Here is a 15,809-nt window from a genome sequence, read left to right on the forward strand (position 1 = left end):
AGTATAAAATAAATTGAAATGGTAAACAGAGTTCTTCATATTAAAAGACATAAGTAATAGATGATTTGGAGATAATTTCTATTAATTCTTTAAAACATAAATAATTATGCTTTATACAAACTTAGTTATGGAATGGCAAGGAGAGGGATAGGTAGGGGAAGGGTGACAGAAAGGAAGAAGAAACATTACCCAATTTAATTTATAAGATTATTATAATGATATCACAACAGGACAAAGGTGACAGGGGAATAAAAAGCCTTCAGCCTAGTCTTATTTCTGAATATTAGTAAATTAAAAACAACAGTACTAAAAGAAGACAAGAATTCAAATTTTTAAAACTGTGTAACTATTACTCTTATAACCTCAATGGATGCAGAGAAAGCAATTTATAGTAGTCAACACCTATTCATGATTTAATAAAACAACAACAAAGAAACAAATTTCTAAAAAATCAGGAATAATCCTAAAAGCTAGGAATAAAGGAAATTTTCTTAATCTAATGAAAGTTATCAATTGAAAATAAATAGAAAAAATATAATCAATTTTTAAATACTAGAATTATTCCCTTTAATTTAAGGATGAAACATAGAAAACAACTATTTCTTCTATTTTTCCTGGCACTGTCATTTTTGCCCTATTCTATTGGTTAGATTGATTTCCATGGCCAGGCTCAGATTCAAAGCACTGGAAAAAAGACTCCACCTCTTAAATAAAGGAACTACAAGGTCACGTTGACCTAAAACAAATAGACTGACAGTTATTTCTCCAGCAAAAATGTATTTATTCCAGGTCAGCAAAGAATTGCAATTCAGGGTCTGCAACCATGGTGAGCCATGTGCAAATCCCCAGCAAAAAAACCAGAGAGAACTCCTTTATAGAGGGGACAAGGAAATTGGGAAGACTGCGTAATATAAATGGCTTTATATTGACTGATTTGTGACAGTCTCTCATTGGCTGAGCTCTTGCCAGGAAAGAAGAGGAGGTCTTTCCCCTTCCTGTTGGACTCTGCTATCAGCATAGGGCATGGGAACTCCCCTTTCTGGTCTCCTGACTCTATTTATTTAATGTTTCTGTTTATTAATTTTTTATAGTCACATGGTAAGGAGTTTGAATATAGGGGAATGGGGATAAAAATTAGCCTTTAATGCATTATATAACATATTTCAAAATGCTATATATACTTACATATATGTTCATAAAATAAGACAAAATTAAAAAAAATTATTTTATATTGGACTATAGTTGACTTACAGTATTGTGTTAGTTTCAGCTGTACCGCAGAGTGATTCAGTTATTCATATACTTATATCTGTTCTTTCTCAAGTTCTTTTCCCATTTAGGTTATTACAGAATATTGAGCAGAGTTCCCTGTGCTATACAGTAGGTCCTTGTTAGTTATCTCTTTTAAAAATGATAGTGTATATGTCAATACCAAACTCCCAATTTATTCCTTCCCCCCACCTTTCCTCTTTGGTGTCCATAAGTTTGTTTTCTAAGTCTGTGAGTCTGCTTCTGTTTTGTAAATAAGTTCATTTTATAATTTTTTTTAGATTCCACATATGAGGATATCATACAATATTTGTCTTTCTCTGTCAGACTTACTTCACTTAGTATGATAATCTCCAGGTCCATCCATGTTGCTGCAAATGGAATTATTTCATTCTTTTTAATGGCTGAGTAATATTCCATTGTATAGATGTAACACATTTTCTTTATCCATTCATCTGTCGATAGACATTTAGATTGCTTCCATGTCTTGGCCATTGTAAACAGCACTGCAGTGAACATTGGGGTGCATGTATCCTTTTGAACCATGTTTTTCTCCAGATATATGCCCAGGAGTGGGATTGCTGGATCATATAATAGCTCTATTTTTAGTTTTTTAAGGAATCTCCATAGTGGCTGTAACAATTTATATTCCCACCAACACAGTAGGAGGGTTCCCTTTTCTCTACACCCTCTCCAGCATTTATTTTTTGTAGACTTTCTGATTGATGATGGCCATTCTGACTGGTGGGAGGAGATACCTCATTGTAGGTTTGATTTGCATTTCTCTAATAATTAGCGCTGTTGAGCATCTTTTCATGTTTGCCTCTTGGCCACCTCTATGTCTTCTTTGGAGAAATATCTGTTTAGGTCTTCTGCCCATTTTTTGATTGGGTTGTTTGTTTTTTTGATATTAAGCTGCATGAGCTGTTTGTAAACTTTGGAGATTAGTCCCTTGTCAGTTGCATCATTTGCAAATATTTTCTCCCATTCTGTGGGCTGTCTTTTAGTTTTGTTTGTTTTTTATTTTGGCCATGCCATATAGCTTATGGGATCTCAGTTCTCCGACCAGGGATTGAACGCAGGCCACGGCAGTGGAAGCGCTGAATCCTAACCAGTAGACCACCAGGGAACTCCCTGTCTTTTCGTTTTGTTTATGGTTTCCTTTGCTGTGCAAAAGCTTTTGAGTTTAATTAGGACAAATTTTTACAGAAGAATACTTACCTTTACCATATGTCTTGCTCTTTGATTTATGCCATGGACGTTATGCTGTGCTATTCCTTTGAAAAAAATGCTGATTGCTACTGCATTGTTTCAAACCCACACAGTTTGAAAAATAGTAGATTATAACATAATATATGCATGTACAGTAACTTTCTCTTTTTCCAAAGAGAAAGTTTTGTCCAGGATAATATATGAATAACTGGTATATCCTCAGTATGTATTGGATATTTTCTATGCAGCAGGCAATGTGCTAAGCACTTTATATACATTATTTCGTTCACCTCTCTAGCCATTCTTATGAAGTAACTATTATAATTATTCTAAATATGTAGGTAAGAAAGCTAAGGCTTAGGCAGGTAATTCTTCAAGGTAACCCAGGCACTAAACTATAAAGCCTGAGTCTGAATCCGAGTCTTAGATATTGGCCAGGGAACAGAGGACACTAGACAAGCACTTAAAATTTTCCATGGCTAGTATTTTTGTTATGGATAATTCTAAATATATGTTAGTAAAATAGTAATTTGGTGTATCGTACAATCTGCTAAGTTTAATATTCTCTATATCCAGATTTGTACAGCAAGATTTCTAGAGCAATACGTTGTGTGGTAGATGCGGATATACAGTTTGCCTAATTTGCACATACGGAGCCTTCATTATTTGTTTTTCTTTTAGCAAGCAAAGCACTGTTAAATTGTCCTTCCAAAGTACTTAAACATGTTAAAGTCAGTTATTTGTGCTTGAGATTCTGATATTTGTAGACCTGATTTAATTCTAAAAACATTTCTGTAATTTGGTGGCCAGTTATCCAAACCACTGTATAGTTAAGCATCTATTAAACACTTCCCTCTTTCCTGAGGTTGCCATGTAAGTACCAAGGCATGGTGGGGGTATTTAGTTCTCAATATTATGTTTCTAAATTGGTATCCAATAAGATGTCCTTCACCTTATTTGGTCCTTGCCAGCTATCTGCACAGATGCTGGTCAATTTCTTTCTAGTGGCTTTATCACTCTGCTACAGGAAACTCTAAAAAAGTGTCTAAAGCATCTTCCTAGGCCCTCCTTGCATCCATTTAATTATTTGGGGCCATGACACCTCCTCAACTTCTACACAGGCTATGAGGAAAATGTCCCTTTGTTTTTGGATATCCCAAACCAATGCTGGATTTTTTGCCAGTTCTCCAAGAGACAGCTCTAGGCAATTTGACTAGCAACCTGTCCCTGAGAGCCTCTTAAGTCTAAGCTCTCATCACTTCTTCCAAATTTTCTGACTCTTCATATTTAGCACTCTGATTTTCTAGTTTAAGTCTCTCTACTCTTCTGCAGGGGAGCAAAATTTGCCACCCCAAAATGTGTTTCTCTGGCATGAGGATTCACTTAGGTTGATTATTTTTAAGAAACAGAAGATTCAAGAAGTTTTTCTTGTTACCTCCTATTTAACTGCCTAAAAGAATTTAGTTGAAGGGCCTGTTCCCAGAATAGAGCTATCACCAGCAAAAAGTAATGGGCTAGGTGTGATGGGGGAAACTTGGCAGGGCCTAGAGATCAGAGTCCACTCAGTCCCATCATCTGTGCATGGCCCAGCAAACATTTGTTTACCAAACATTTGTTTTTCCATCTCCATGTGAATTGCCTTTCTTTTCTTTGAAGTCCCAAACTCCCAGCATCCACTTTTGTCTTTAGCTGAAGATGGTATTTAAGTGAGGGGTTTTGCCATTTTCGTGAGTTACTTAGTTTTCCTGGGTCTCTCCCATGTATACAAGTTATTAAACTTTTGTGTGATTTACTTCTGCTAATCTGTCTCATGTAAATTTAATTCTTAGACCAGCCAGATGAACTTAGAAGGGTAAAGGAAAATTTCTTCCTCCCCACCACTTCTAAAGTGCTAGTCTTTTGAAATCCAGGAGCCAGGGAGCAAATTCTTTCTTCTCGGCTTCTCTTTCTTGTCTGTGTCACTTCTCTAAGTCAATAAACACAGGTTGTCTTAGCTGATGCTTGAATACTTAAAGGAGGTGCATAGTGCAAGCCCTGACAGTTGGCTTTTCTTTTTATAATGCAAGTGCCTAAATTGTGGAACCATCCACTTCAAAGAGGCATCCACTTCAAAGATGGCTATCTTGAATAAACACATTGTCAGCCAGTAAAGACCCCAGCTACCCATCCCCTCTTTAGACTTTAGAGAAGTCTAAACAGACTTCTCTGTTTTAGAGATCTTGGTTGATTTTGATAACTGATGATTTGGGCTGCTTGTTTTCTCTCTTCCTGTGCTGTTAATTCCCATTCTTATGTTTTAAATTCACCAGTAAGGAGTGAGCCTTTGAAACCCTAGACACCCCTCAACCCCAATAAAAAGCAGAACCCCAGTCCCATGCTCTCTCACTCTCTCTCTCTCTCTCTACCTGTGACCTTGCTCTGTGGCCCCAGGTTTGCCATTTAATTTCCAGGTCCTGTAATCAATAAGGATTTTTTTTTAAGTTTCTTGATGGTTATTGCTGAGAGCATCTTGCAATAATAATAAGAATCACCAGGGCAGGTCCAGCCACAACATTGGTTATTAATAGGCTGAGACCAGCAGGCAACAAGGTGGAAGAAGAGAAGGTCTAAGAATAAGTACAAAGGAAATAAGAGAATTATGAAAAAATAGTTTGTATTTCCTAAATATCGGCCTTATTTGCATACATTATTTAGACTCTCTGGCCTTCAGGAGCTATATTTTTAAGCAAAAGGAATTAGACTCACTGGTTTTCAAACTGGACTCTTGGGAACCTAAGGAGCTGTTGACTGCCTGCAGAGCTCCCCCAACCCTACCTTCTCTTTTCAACTAATACATCTGTCCTTGCTTTGATCATTTTACATACTGAGCTTGGTAAACGTTTTTCCTTTAAAGAAAGGGTGAAAAAATGTTTGAATCCCATTCCATTTGTATGCTGTATATATATGCTCTGTATATAACATGGTGATTGGTAATGTAGACCCTTACCTATCACCCCCACTGGCCTCCAGCCTCCACCGATGCCCCCAGTGCACCAGTGTCTATTTGAAGGGAACATAGTTTTGTTAATGGGAGGAAGAAAAGAGAAACATGCATCTTGCCCCAAAGGTCCACTGGACTTTGCAGAGAAAAGGTTCAAGGAAGAAGCTGAAAGAACTACTCAAGAGTGATCCTATGAATTTCTGAAAACAAAGGATTCCATACCCCTAAATGATCAAGTAGGGCACAGAGCAGGGCCCTGCTGGCCCTCAGCTCTGTAAGGAACTTAGTACTGGTCTGGCACCCCAAGGATTACAAGCTTTGGAAGCAGCTGGAGATTGTCCTACGTATAGACATTACTCTCATGACAGGCATCGTAGTCAAACACGTATCAGATAGGAATCAAGGAAGCCAGAGAAAAAGAGAAAAAAGAGGGTATGTTCTGTGGTCATTGCCACTGACTCACTGGTTTATAAACATTTCTTCAGGATTCCTAGAAGTAACAGGAGGACACTTTGGGGAAGACACTGAAGTACTCTTACTACTAATGTTGGTTCTATTTAGCTAGGATGCATTTAGCCATCATATGACTGTCTCCAAAGTAAATACTGTTGAAGAAAGTTTTTCTAATCTAGACAGAAACATATACATTCATACAAATTCCATTGCAATTACTCTTGTTATTTATGTAGTAGGACAACTTCCAGCTGAAGGAGTGATCCACCTGAAAAAGCATTTCCATGGTGTTACTTTTATATCTGAGCAAGAGTTCTGGTTTTGTTCCCAGCCTCACCTCTGACTCATCATTGTGAAACCAAGAAATCATTTAGCCTCTCAGCACCTCAGAATCTCCCTTCTGTGAACGAGGATAATGGGTAAACCTTCTCTTGCTTCACTGAATTGTTGTGAAGTTTAATTAGATGTTTTCACAGCCCTTTGAACTCTACTAATTAAATTGTTGTTTAAATATGGTGCTTCCTTTTATCAGGATGCCTTGACTGAGCCATTTCATAAAGAAAGATGACTATGATAGGAGGATTCATAGGGAAAGGATTACTTTTTAAAAAAAAATTCATGTGAACTGAGTTCTGAGATTGTCAAAGAAGCATATGAAAATACCTAGTTGGTGTTCTAATTGATAAGAATAAGGATATAGCCTCTATGTGCTCAAGGGGTATTGGTTATACCTTCATATAAAAGTAAACTTAGCTCCCAAGGTCTAGAATAATGTCCTGTTTGTACTTTAAGTATTGATATTGTTTTTTAAATATTATGTTTATTCAGTATACTTTGCTAAGACAGCACTGGTGATTTATTTCATATTTGTCATATAAGTAATCACAAAATAACAGATTTGCATCCGCTTAATAAGAAAGTCATAACCTTTGAAGTAATGTGATTCTGTAGACCATCTATTGGTTAGTTTACTTATCAGTCAAAGAGATTTCACCCACAACAGAGAAATCTTAGATGAATCATAAATCTTCTTACTAAATTTTCTGATGAGAATATTTCACTCTAAAATAGTTATCCCAATTATTTTTGAAAATCTGCATTAATAAAGACCTTTTTCTTATGCTAGAAATAACTTCATAAATGGATTAATTGGCTTGGGGGAAAAACCACAAGCTACCTCTATAAACCTGCCTTGGGCTTTAGTATATAATTTTATTTGTAAGCTAGAAATTTCCTAATTCCTCTGCAAATTTTATCTTTCTAGGCTTTGAAAAAAATCTAACACAGCTTTCAGCTCAGTATGAGACTAGATCTTAAAAGCAATTCAACTTTCCATGTTTCTGGTGGGGGGGGGGCGTAGTTAATTTTATGAAGTAATTGCACTTTGGGGATTTTTCTAGCCAGCCAGGAGGTAAAAGGAACAAGCCAGAGGAAATGGAGAAACATAGGCTGGGGGAAGAGAAATAATAGGATAAAAGCTATTAGATTTGTACTGAGATTTGGAGGAATCTAAAAGAGAGACTATTTTTAGTTTTTCACCTTTTGCTTGCCTTGGCCAAGACATCTTTTAAGGGAACAATTTTGGAATCTAAATGCCTTTGGATACTTCCTCAAAAATATAAAAAATGCGGCTTCCCTGATTGCACAGTGGTTGAGAGTCCGCCTGCCTATGCAGGGGACACGGGTTTGCGCCCCGGTCCGGGAAGATCCCACATGCCGCGGAGTGGCTGGGCCCGTGAGCCATGGCCACTGAGCCTGTGCGTCCGGAGCCTGTGCTCCGCAACAGGAAAGGCCACAACAGTGAGAGGCCTGTGTACCGCAAAAAAAAAAAAAATATATATATATATATATATATAATGCAGACCATTAGATGTTTGGAATAATATTCCATTATGTTCTATGGCACCTCTCAAAAGAACACTTGTTCACATCAGAAGTTCCTCAAAATGTCTATTATAATTCTAAATTATCCTTGGTTAAATGATGCCATTTACAAAGGTAAGTATAAGAATTTGGGATATTGTGCAAATACATGTAAGAAGCAGGAGTCTACATCAGAGGTTGAAAGTGCCGCTTCTTTCCCTGGTCCCTCAGCACCCTGCCCCCACCTTGGCCTAGTAGCTGGCCAGTTTCCAGCTGCAAACTTGACTAATTTACAGTTCCCTGCAGATGGAAAGATTTGGAGAGATTTCACCAACAAAACAAGAGAAGACTGAGGCCAAGTTCTCATAAAATGTTGCTAAGTGACCTGAGGCAAAGATTTTCCACAGGATTTTCCAAAATTCAAGAGACACTTTCTCAATTTTTCAGTCCTCAGGGTCATTTTGAGGAATGGATTTATCCAGCTTACTCCCATCCCCTCCCTGTGAACTCTTCCCTTATAGATATACAGAAAAAGATGACAGCGACAGAGACAAATTGTGCTGTAAGTAATAACACTGATTTCCACCAAGGACAAAAGTTATTTAATTGAACAAATAATCAAAGGATTCCTAAAATGAATTTCTTATTTAAAGAAGACAAAATAAACTCAGCATTTGAGGAGCTTTAATGAAAAGAAATCAGAGTTTGGACTCAATGCAAAACTTACCTCATCATCCCAGTCACAGAGGCCAGCAGCTCCCTTTACCAGCAAGAGGCTCAAGGGACCACAGAGGCAACCATGGTTTCCAAGTTGAGGTCCTGGACCATGGCCAAGAGAAGTTCTTGACTAGATTTTCACAGGTCCCCAGTAGTGTTGAATACTTGGCTTCTCCCAAATATCACCCAAACAATCCATTGATAAGACAAATCTGAGTTTAGGTTACAGAAGCATGGGAGAACGCTGTCGTGACAGTCACATAGGAGCAGTGGTGTGCTGGAGCTAGCTTCTATCAGCCTGTGAAGGATCCTGAACATCTCTTCCCAATTCTGTGTTCAGTGATGTCACCTCGGTAGCTTGAAGTCAGCCATGGTAGGAGTACGTATACCACAGAAATCATCAAATTCCACAAATCAGGTATTCCCCCCCCCCGCCCAGGGAACCATTTTACCTTAGTAACATCTCGGGGTGTGGAAGCAAAGTTGGGATATTTAAGAGATGTTGAAGTTTGTTTTAAGGCAAGTCTCTTAATGTGAAAGTTTGATTAGGATTAGGTAAGGATCATAATATAAAAGTTTAGGATTGGCAGACACAACAAGGAGAGAATTTAATTAAAGCAAGGATTTCCAAGAGTCTTGAAAATTTTGATACTATCTGTTGAAAAGTCAAACAGTTTGATGTTAATTAAAATGAGTCTTTCAATATGTTCTTGAGACAATAAAATTACTTGAAACTTTTATCTTTCTGAGCAAGAGTTTCCTGGAATAATAAAGTCATGTTGATGAAGACAGTGAAATAGTAAAATCATATTAATGTATACAGTAAGCTATGTGGGTGTGGATGGTTTCAGTTCTCACATATAATGCTTGAGCCTTCAAATTATATAAGAATTAAGGATAGGTTTCTATGGAATTATCACATCAAAAAAAAAAAAGCTCATAGGAAATGTTCACTTGAAGGTACTATTCATTTTCAACTTTAACAAAAAGCAAAATTTTTTTTTCTGACTTCACATTCTACTGGTATCTAATGTCTTTTCTTTTCCAAATATATAAATAGTTTTAATGATATTTCACTTTTATCAAATGATAATTTAAATATGTTGCAATTGTATATTTGGGGAAATAAATACATCATGTCTAAGAAATTTCTTTTCAGTGTCCTTAAAGACACAATTAATGAGCAACTTTACACGTCCAAGCATTTGTCTCTAGAAGACAACAATATAAGTGGACAACTTAGAGTATTTAACATATCTGAAGTAGACATCATACATGCCTATTTGTTATCATTTCAACTAAGTACAATTTGCATTATTTCTTTCTTTTCTTTAGTAGAATAAAAGGTCAGAAGTCTACAAGGGTTCAGAAATGAATGTTAAGAAAGAAAAAAATTTTTTTAAATTTTTCTAGACAAAAGAGAATGTTTAAATCATAGAACTGGAAAGCCTCGTTAACCTTACCAATTCAATCTCTTCCTTACCCTATTGTGAATATTTCTAATGAGGAATAAGGACAGTATTTCTTTTTGTGGCTTATTTTATTACTCTTAAAATTCTCTATATTGAGCTAAAATCTATTCCCTTCCTTTGTCCCTTCATTCTTCCTTCTGAAAATATGCAAAGTAAATCTACTCCCTATTCAGTTTAACATATTGGAGACACTGCCGCAATTATTGGGTTTTGATTGTTTTTAGTTTTTTTGGTTTTCTTCCCCTGAGATAGGAAGCCTGAGTTTATTCAACCATTCCTCTATTTCAGAGATATTCGGCGTGTGGACCAGTACTGATCCATACTGTTTCTTACCCTCTGGGAACTATAATCATAGGTCCACAACAAGATAAGGAAATGTGGCAGAATATAAGTCAACATACTGCTTTCTTCATTGAAAAAGTCTTGCTATGAAAAAATAAAGCTAGCTGAATTCAACAGCTTGTTTAGTGATACAGTTGCTTTACATTGTGGCACAAGCTTTTTCATCTTATCAAAGACTGACAACAGTTGAACCAGTTAATTTGATAGCACTGGCTCCATATGACATGATTTCTAGATCCATTCTAATCATTCTTCTCTAGATCAGCCTCTAGAATACAACCAACATTTCCAGAGAGAATCTGCTGAAAATATAGTGGAAAACATTACATCCCTGTATCTGGACACTGTTTGTCTTAGCATAGCCTAATAGTTTTTAATGAGTTTTTAATCAAGTAAAGCAACTGATCAGAATTGTACATGTAACCCCTTTCTAATTCTTATTGCTGTTTATAGTCCATTATTCCAAAGTGGCTACCTATTAGCTATTCTATCCAATTTTGTGTCATTTGCTAATATGGGCTATGCAGCTTTAGCTGTGTAAAAAACAAAAAACAAAAAAAACCCTAAACTCAGGCACTTTAAACAACCACCTTTTAAAAAAAATTTCTCATGAGTCTGGTTCGGCTGGTCCATTATGGTGACCTTGGCTCATTTCTTCTGACCTTGACTTGCCTTGTTCAAGCCTCTGCCTTCAGCTGGTGGTTGGCTAGTTGACTGATTGAAAATGGCCTCCACTGAAACAACTCAGCTCTCTTCACAGGATTTGAACCCGCCAGTTGGTTAGCTTGTACTTGTTCTCAAGGCTATGACAGGGTTCCAAAAAAGACAGGAAGCACACAAGACCTCTGTGAGGATCAGTCCCATCTCTGCCATAAAGTAGAGCAGGGAAAGGTGGAAAATGGACCTGGAGGAAGACAAAGATAAAGCAAACATTATAATGCCAGTGTGTTCTTCGAAGTTCTTCATACAAAATTTGAAAATGGCACTGAAAAATAGTTTTCATGGAAGACCTCAATAGACCTTTTTAACGGATGCATTGATAAACCATTTCAGAATATGTTATTTAAACAGGCATGACTGTACCAATGAGAGCTTTTATACAGCCCACATTTTTCCGTCATGTTAATAAGGGTTCAGTGAAAAATTCTGTCAAATGTGATGCTGCAGTTCAGAAATCATCATAGTTTTCTGAACATAAATGATCATCACTGCATTATTTATAATAGCAAAATATTGGAAAGAGTGTGCAGGAATGAAAGACTTATGGTAATTCATATAATAAATTATTTCATGTAGTTTTAAAATTTCAAATAATTGATAAAAAAGGAAAAAGTTCACAATTTCATTTTAATGCAAAGTGGTAAGATATACAATGAAGCATGGTGCAAAAAAATTACAGGCTTTTATATCTAATGTAGAAGTATTTTGAAATCCTAGAAAGAAATACAATAAAAATATACTTCTTGTCTTTGGATGGCAAGATTATAATGATTTTTGTTTTACTCTTAAACTTTTAAATATTTTTCAGATTTTCTGCAATGGACATATGTAACATCATCATCAGAAAAAAATGCATTCAGGTTTTTTCCATTTTGTAATTTTCCTGGGAATTAAAATCAAGCTCACATTCCTCTCTTTTCTGAAAATTGTGCACTTGACCATTCCCAGTTGATATTTTCTGAGATATTGTACTGAACAATTCTAATTAGGAGGGAGATCTGGATCTTTCTCAAAAGCATAGTAGCTGGATTTTAATAACTATTTCATCAACATTTTGATTTTAAAAATATTTCCTGCAGTCATAATCAATTATGGTTTCTTTTTCTATTGAATGCCAAGAAGAAACAGGATTTTATGACTATCTTTAGAGCAATACTCAATATCGATGCTAGAACTGGTAAAAAGGAAGAAGTTCTATGGGATAGGATAGGAAAGCAAGAGAAAAAATATATCTCAAACATTGATGCCATCTTGGTTGTATCATTTTGTGGCTAAGGAACCTATCAGCTAGCTACAACTATTTTGGCACTGTTTCTTTATAGCCTTTCAATTCTTACTAGTAGTAAAAATCATATGCCACAAGGTGACATTCAAACCATCTGGAATGCTTAAATGAATATTCAGATGCTAGAAGAAAGCGTCTGCCAACACAACAACAGGTAACCCTTTTCCAGCAAGGGATGTAGCAAGTGAAAGTGAGTACATCACCCACCAGACAAAATGTCCACCAGAGGCATTCTGGTGGAGTAAAGATGGACACTCAAATTCTTTGATTCTCCTCCCACTGAGAAATGGCATCTCCATCCCTCCTTTTAAATCTAAGTGGATTCTGTCACTGCCTGCCCAATAGAATATGACAGAAGTGACACTGTGCCAGTTTCCAGGTTCCAGTCTTAAGTGACGGGCGCCTTCTATTTCCTATCACTTGGAACACTCACTCTTGGAAGACAGCTGCCAGGTTGTGAGAAGCCCAAGCTGCATGGAGAGGCCACGCCCACGTGCTCCATTGGACAGCCCCCGCTGAGCTCAGCCACCATGAGCATCCGCTGTAGCCCTGTGAGTGCGCCACCTGGGACAACCAGCTGCATCACAGCTTTAGATGACTTCAGCCGCAGCCACAAGAAGATCCATCCAGCTGAGCTCAGTCAACTCACACAACTGTGGAACATAATAATTAGTTGTTGTTTTAAGACACTAAGTTTGGGAATGGTTTGTTAATTTATAACAAAAAAATTGGAACACTAGCCATTGTTAGCTGGTACTGTTGTGCCTGAAATAAAATTTGAAAAGAGTTATAAAATATAGATGATGACATAACATCTCTGAAGAGCTATCTTTCAAACTTGAATGGAGAAATAGTGAGTAGAACTAACTGTTTCTTACACCATTCCAAGTCATATACAGACATAATGAATCAAAGAAACCAAGAAAAAAATAAATATAAAGCTCAAGATAGCCTTTCATGTTTGGAGTGGATGAGATAATACTTCGTATTCAGCACTTTACAGTTTACCACAACCCTGAGGAATATGAATTATTAGCATTTTCACTTTTTTTCTTTTTATCCTTCCTCCCTCCCTCTCTTCCTTCTCTCCACCTCCATCTTCCAAGTTGTTTTCACTCCACTCACCCTCAGCGGGAGCCTGTTTCATCTCCATAATCTTCCCGTGATATTTATAGTACGTGAAATACAAAAGGATGCTGCTCAAGTGGTTGTCCATTTGGAGAAATGCTTTGGTAAGAAATTGCTTTGGTAAGCAATCTCTAAGGTGAAAGGGTAAATCCTGGCAGGATTTCACCCAGAGATGCCCCCATGTGCTACCTTTCCATGACAATAAAAACATTAGATGTATAAACTAATGTATAAATTTTGTTATACTCAAGGACAAAGCTTAAGTATTTTCCAGTGTTTTACCACTCTGTTTTGCTTTCAGGTATTCCAAAGTTGATTACATCTGATATGGTTAAAGAAGGTGCTGCTGTAATTGATGTGGGTATCAACTATGTCCATGACCCAATGACAGGAAAGACAAAATTAGTTGGAGACGTGGACTTTGAAGGTAGTAAACTATATCTCTTTTGATAAGTGAAGAAAAACAAAGATTCTATGCTGCATGTTTTGATAGTAGACAGAGAAACTTTCCCTTTGATTGGGGCATTATTATCAACGATTACATTAATCTTTCCTCTGAGGGAAAAGAGTTTAATGACAATTACATATTTCCTTCCTTCCTTCTGCCTGACTTCCTTCCTTCACTGCTTTCTTCCTATCTTCCTTCCCCCTTTCTTTCAGCCCTTCCTTCTATCCTTCCTTTCCTCCTTCTTTCCCTCCTTGGGAGAAAAATATAATTGTACCATTATTATTTAGTTTTAAGATGAAATTCCTTATAGTGCATTTTTTTAATGAAACAATTCAGCCGGCCTTTTATAGTGAGCATTATTTTGACTTTTGGGACTGTGTCTCTATACTTCATCGTCCATGCTCTATACTCAGCCATTCACTCTCGGAGTGAGAAGACATCTTAGGGTGTGTTTGCTAACTCTGTATTTCAGATCTAGACAGTTACCTGGATAATTCAAGTCAACATTCTTCACTTGTGTTTTAAAGAGGATGAGAAAAAGGAGCTAGGCTAACATTTCCATGGCCAATGAAGGAGATAAAGCACCCATTGTGTAGTAATAAAAAAATTTCCAACCCGATGCCGTATCTCTACAGATGAGGAAACCAACTGCAAGATAGATATATTTTTAGGTGCCTGATCCCCCAATCCAATTTTACTTCCAATATCTTTGTCAGATACTTACCTGCATTCAGGTTTTCAGTATAGTCTAGGAATCTTAGATGTCTAATACTACAGGCATATAATAAAGTGGAGATATTTTCATATTAGAAATATTTTATATATTCGAATGATCATTCTGGCCAAAAAATCGGGGCCATGCGAGAACTTCCTTAAGTTATAGGTGTGTCTTTATAGACAAATTGAAAGGAACAATGGTGCTCTTTCTAAAATAATTCAAATTTTACATTTTCTCTTGGAATCTAGTCATCAGCTGATGGTTTGCCTGAGTCCTAGCATGGTGTGGAATACAAATGAATATGCAGGGACTCAGAAGTGTCCTTCTGAGTAAGGTATTGGCCCCATGTATGTGAGAATCCAGGGTGCATCAGGGACCAGGTCCAGGTAGGCAAGGTGAGCCTGGTGCTAAAAAGAAAAAAAAAAAAAGAAAACCTGAGAACAAAATACTCTGGGGACAGAATGGTGAAGAGAGCAAAGTACAGATGGACCTTATCATCTGCTGCCCTCATAGGCTGTCATTCGCAGGGCGCTGCCAGCCTAGCAGGGTGGCTCTCCAAGTGAACATGCGTGTCTGTATGTATGTGCGTGTGTTATGTGTACGTGTTGAACTCTTTTGGAAATGACCTTTTTTCTTTATTTCATTTTTTCATGTTCAATCACTAATGTCAGATGTCAATAATATATTTGAATTTCTCAACTTGAAAGAGTAAGGGTACATTTCATTTTAAAATGTATTTTATTTCTGACCTTACTTCTTATTCTTTTGCACTGTCGTTCTGCTTCATGATTACATTTTAGTTACCAGCTTTATTGCAAAATCGCCACACACTTATGATGCATCCAGATGGCACAGACAGCACATAATAACCAGCTCGAGGCAAGAAAAGCAGGGATGTTAACAGCTCACAACCTTGACTGTGCTTGTGGGGCACGCTCACTCAGCAGTTGGCAATGTTTTATTAGACCCTTCTCTTATATGATGTTTCACTGGTCTCAGATCATTTCCATGCATTCTTATGTTTAGCTAAGAATTTTTTTTTGCTTGTAAGGGTATTATGAAAACATTAAAAATGAGCATTTTGGGGTGGGTGCACATGCTAAGTCACACATGGATATGCAATCTCTTGGTAGTATCTATTCAATTAAATTTCAGTTATGTGTATCTAAGTATATAATGAAACAAAAAAGGAAATGACCATG

At 36.9% G+C, this 15,809-nt stretch overlaps 1 protein-coding gene across 8 annotated transcripts in view; it reads left to right on the forward strand.

Moving 5' to 3' along the window:
• The window catches only part of MTHFD2L (methylenetetrahydrofolate dehydrogenase (NADP+ dependent) 2 like), a 137,721-nt gene that overhangs the window by 97,509 nt on the left and 24,403 nt on the right, over positions 1-15,809 (forward strand). For 3 of the 8 annotated variants that reach the window (XM_060299471.1, XM_060299474.1, XM_060299473.1), the window contains exons 7-8: positions 13,420-13,545; positions 13,743-13,868. The exons of 1 other annotated variant lie outside the window; for it this stretch is intronic. In XM_060299471.1, the coding sequence (XP_060155454.1) occupies positions 13,420-13,545; positions 13,743-13,868 (252 nt within the window). Of the gene's footprint in view, positions 1-6,245; positions 6,334-8,083; positions 8,192-13,419; positions 13,546-13,742; positions 13,869-15,809 lie in introns of those variants that run through there. 4 more of the 8 variants (XR_009564030.1, XR_009564031.1, XM_030877864.2 and 1 more) reach the window with 4 other exon arrangements.

This window comes from Globicephala melas, chromosome 5 (genome assembly GCF_963455315.2).
Source record: "Globicephala melas chromosome 5, mGloMel1.2, whole genome shotgun sequence".
NCBI classification, from domain to species: domain Eukaryota; kingdom Metazoa; phylum Chordata; class Mammalia; order Artiodactyla; family Delphinidae; genus Globicephala; species Globicephala melas.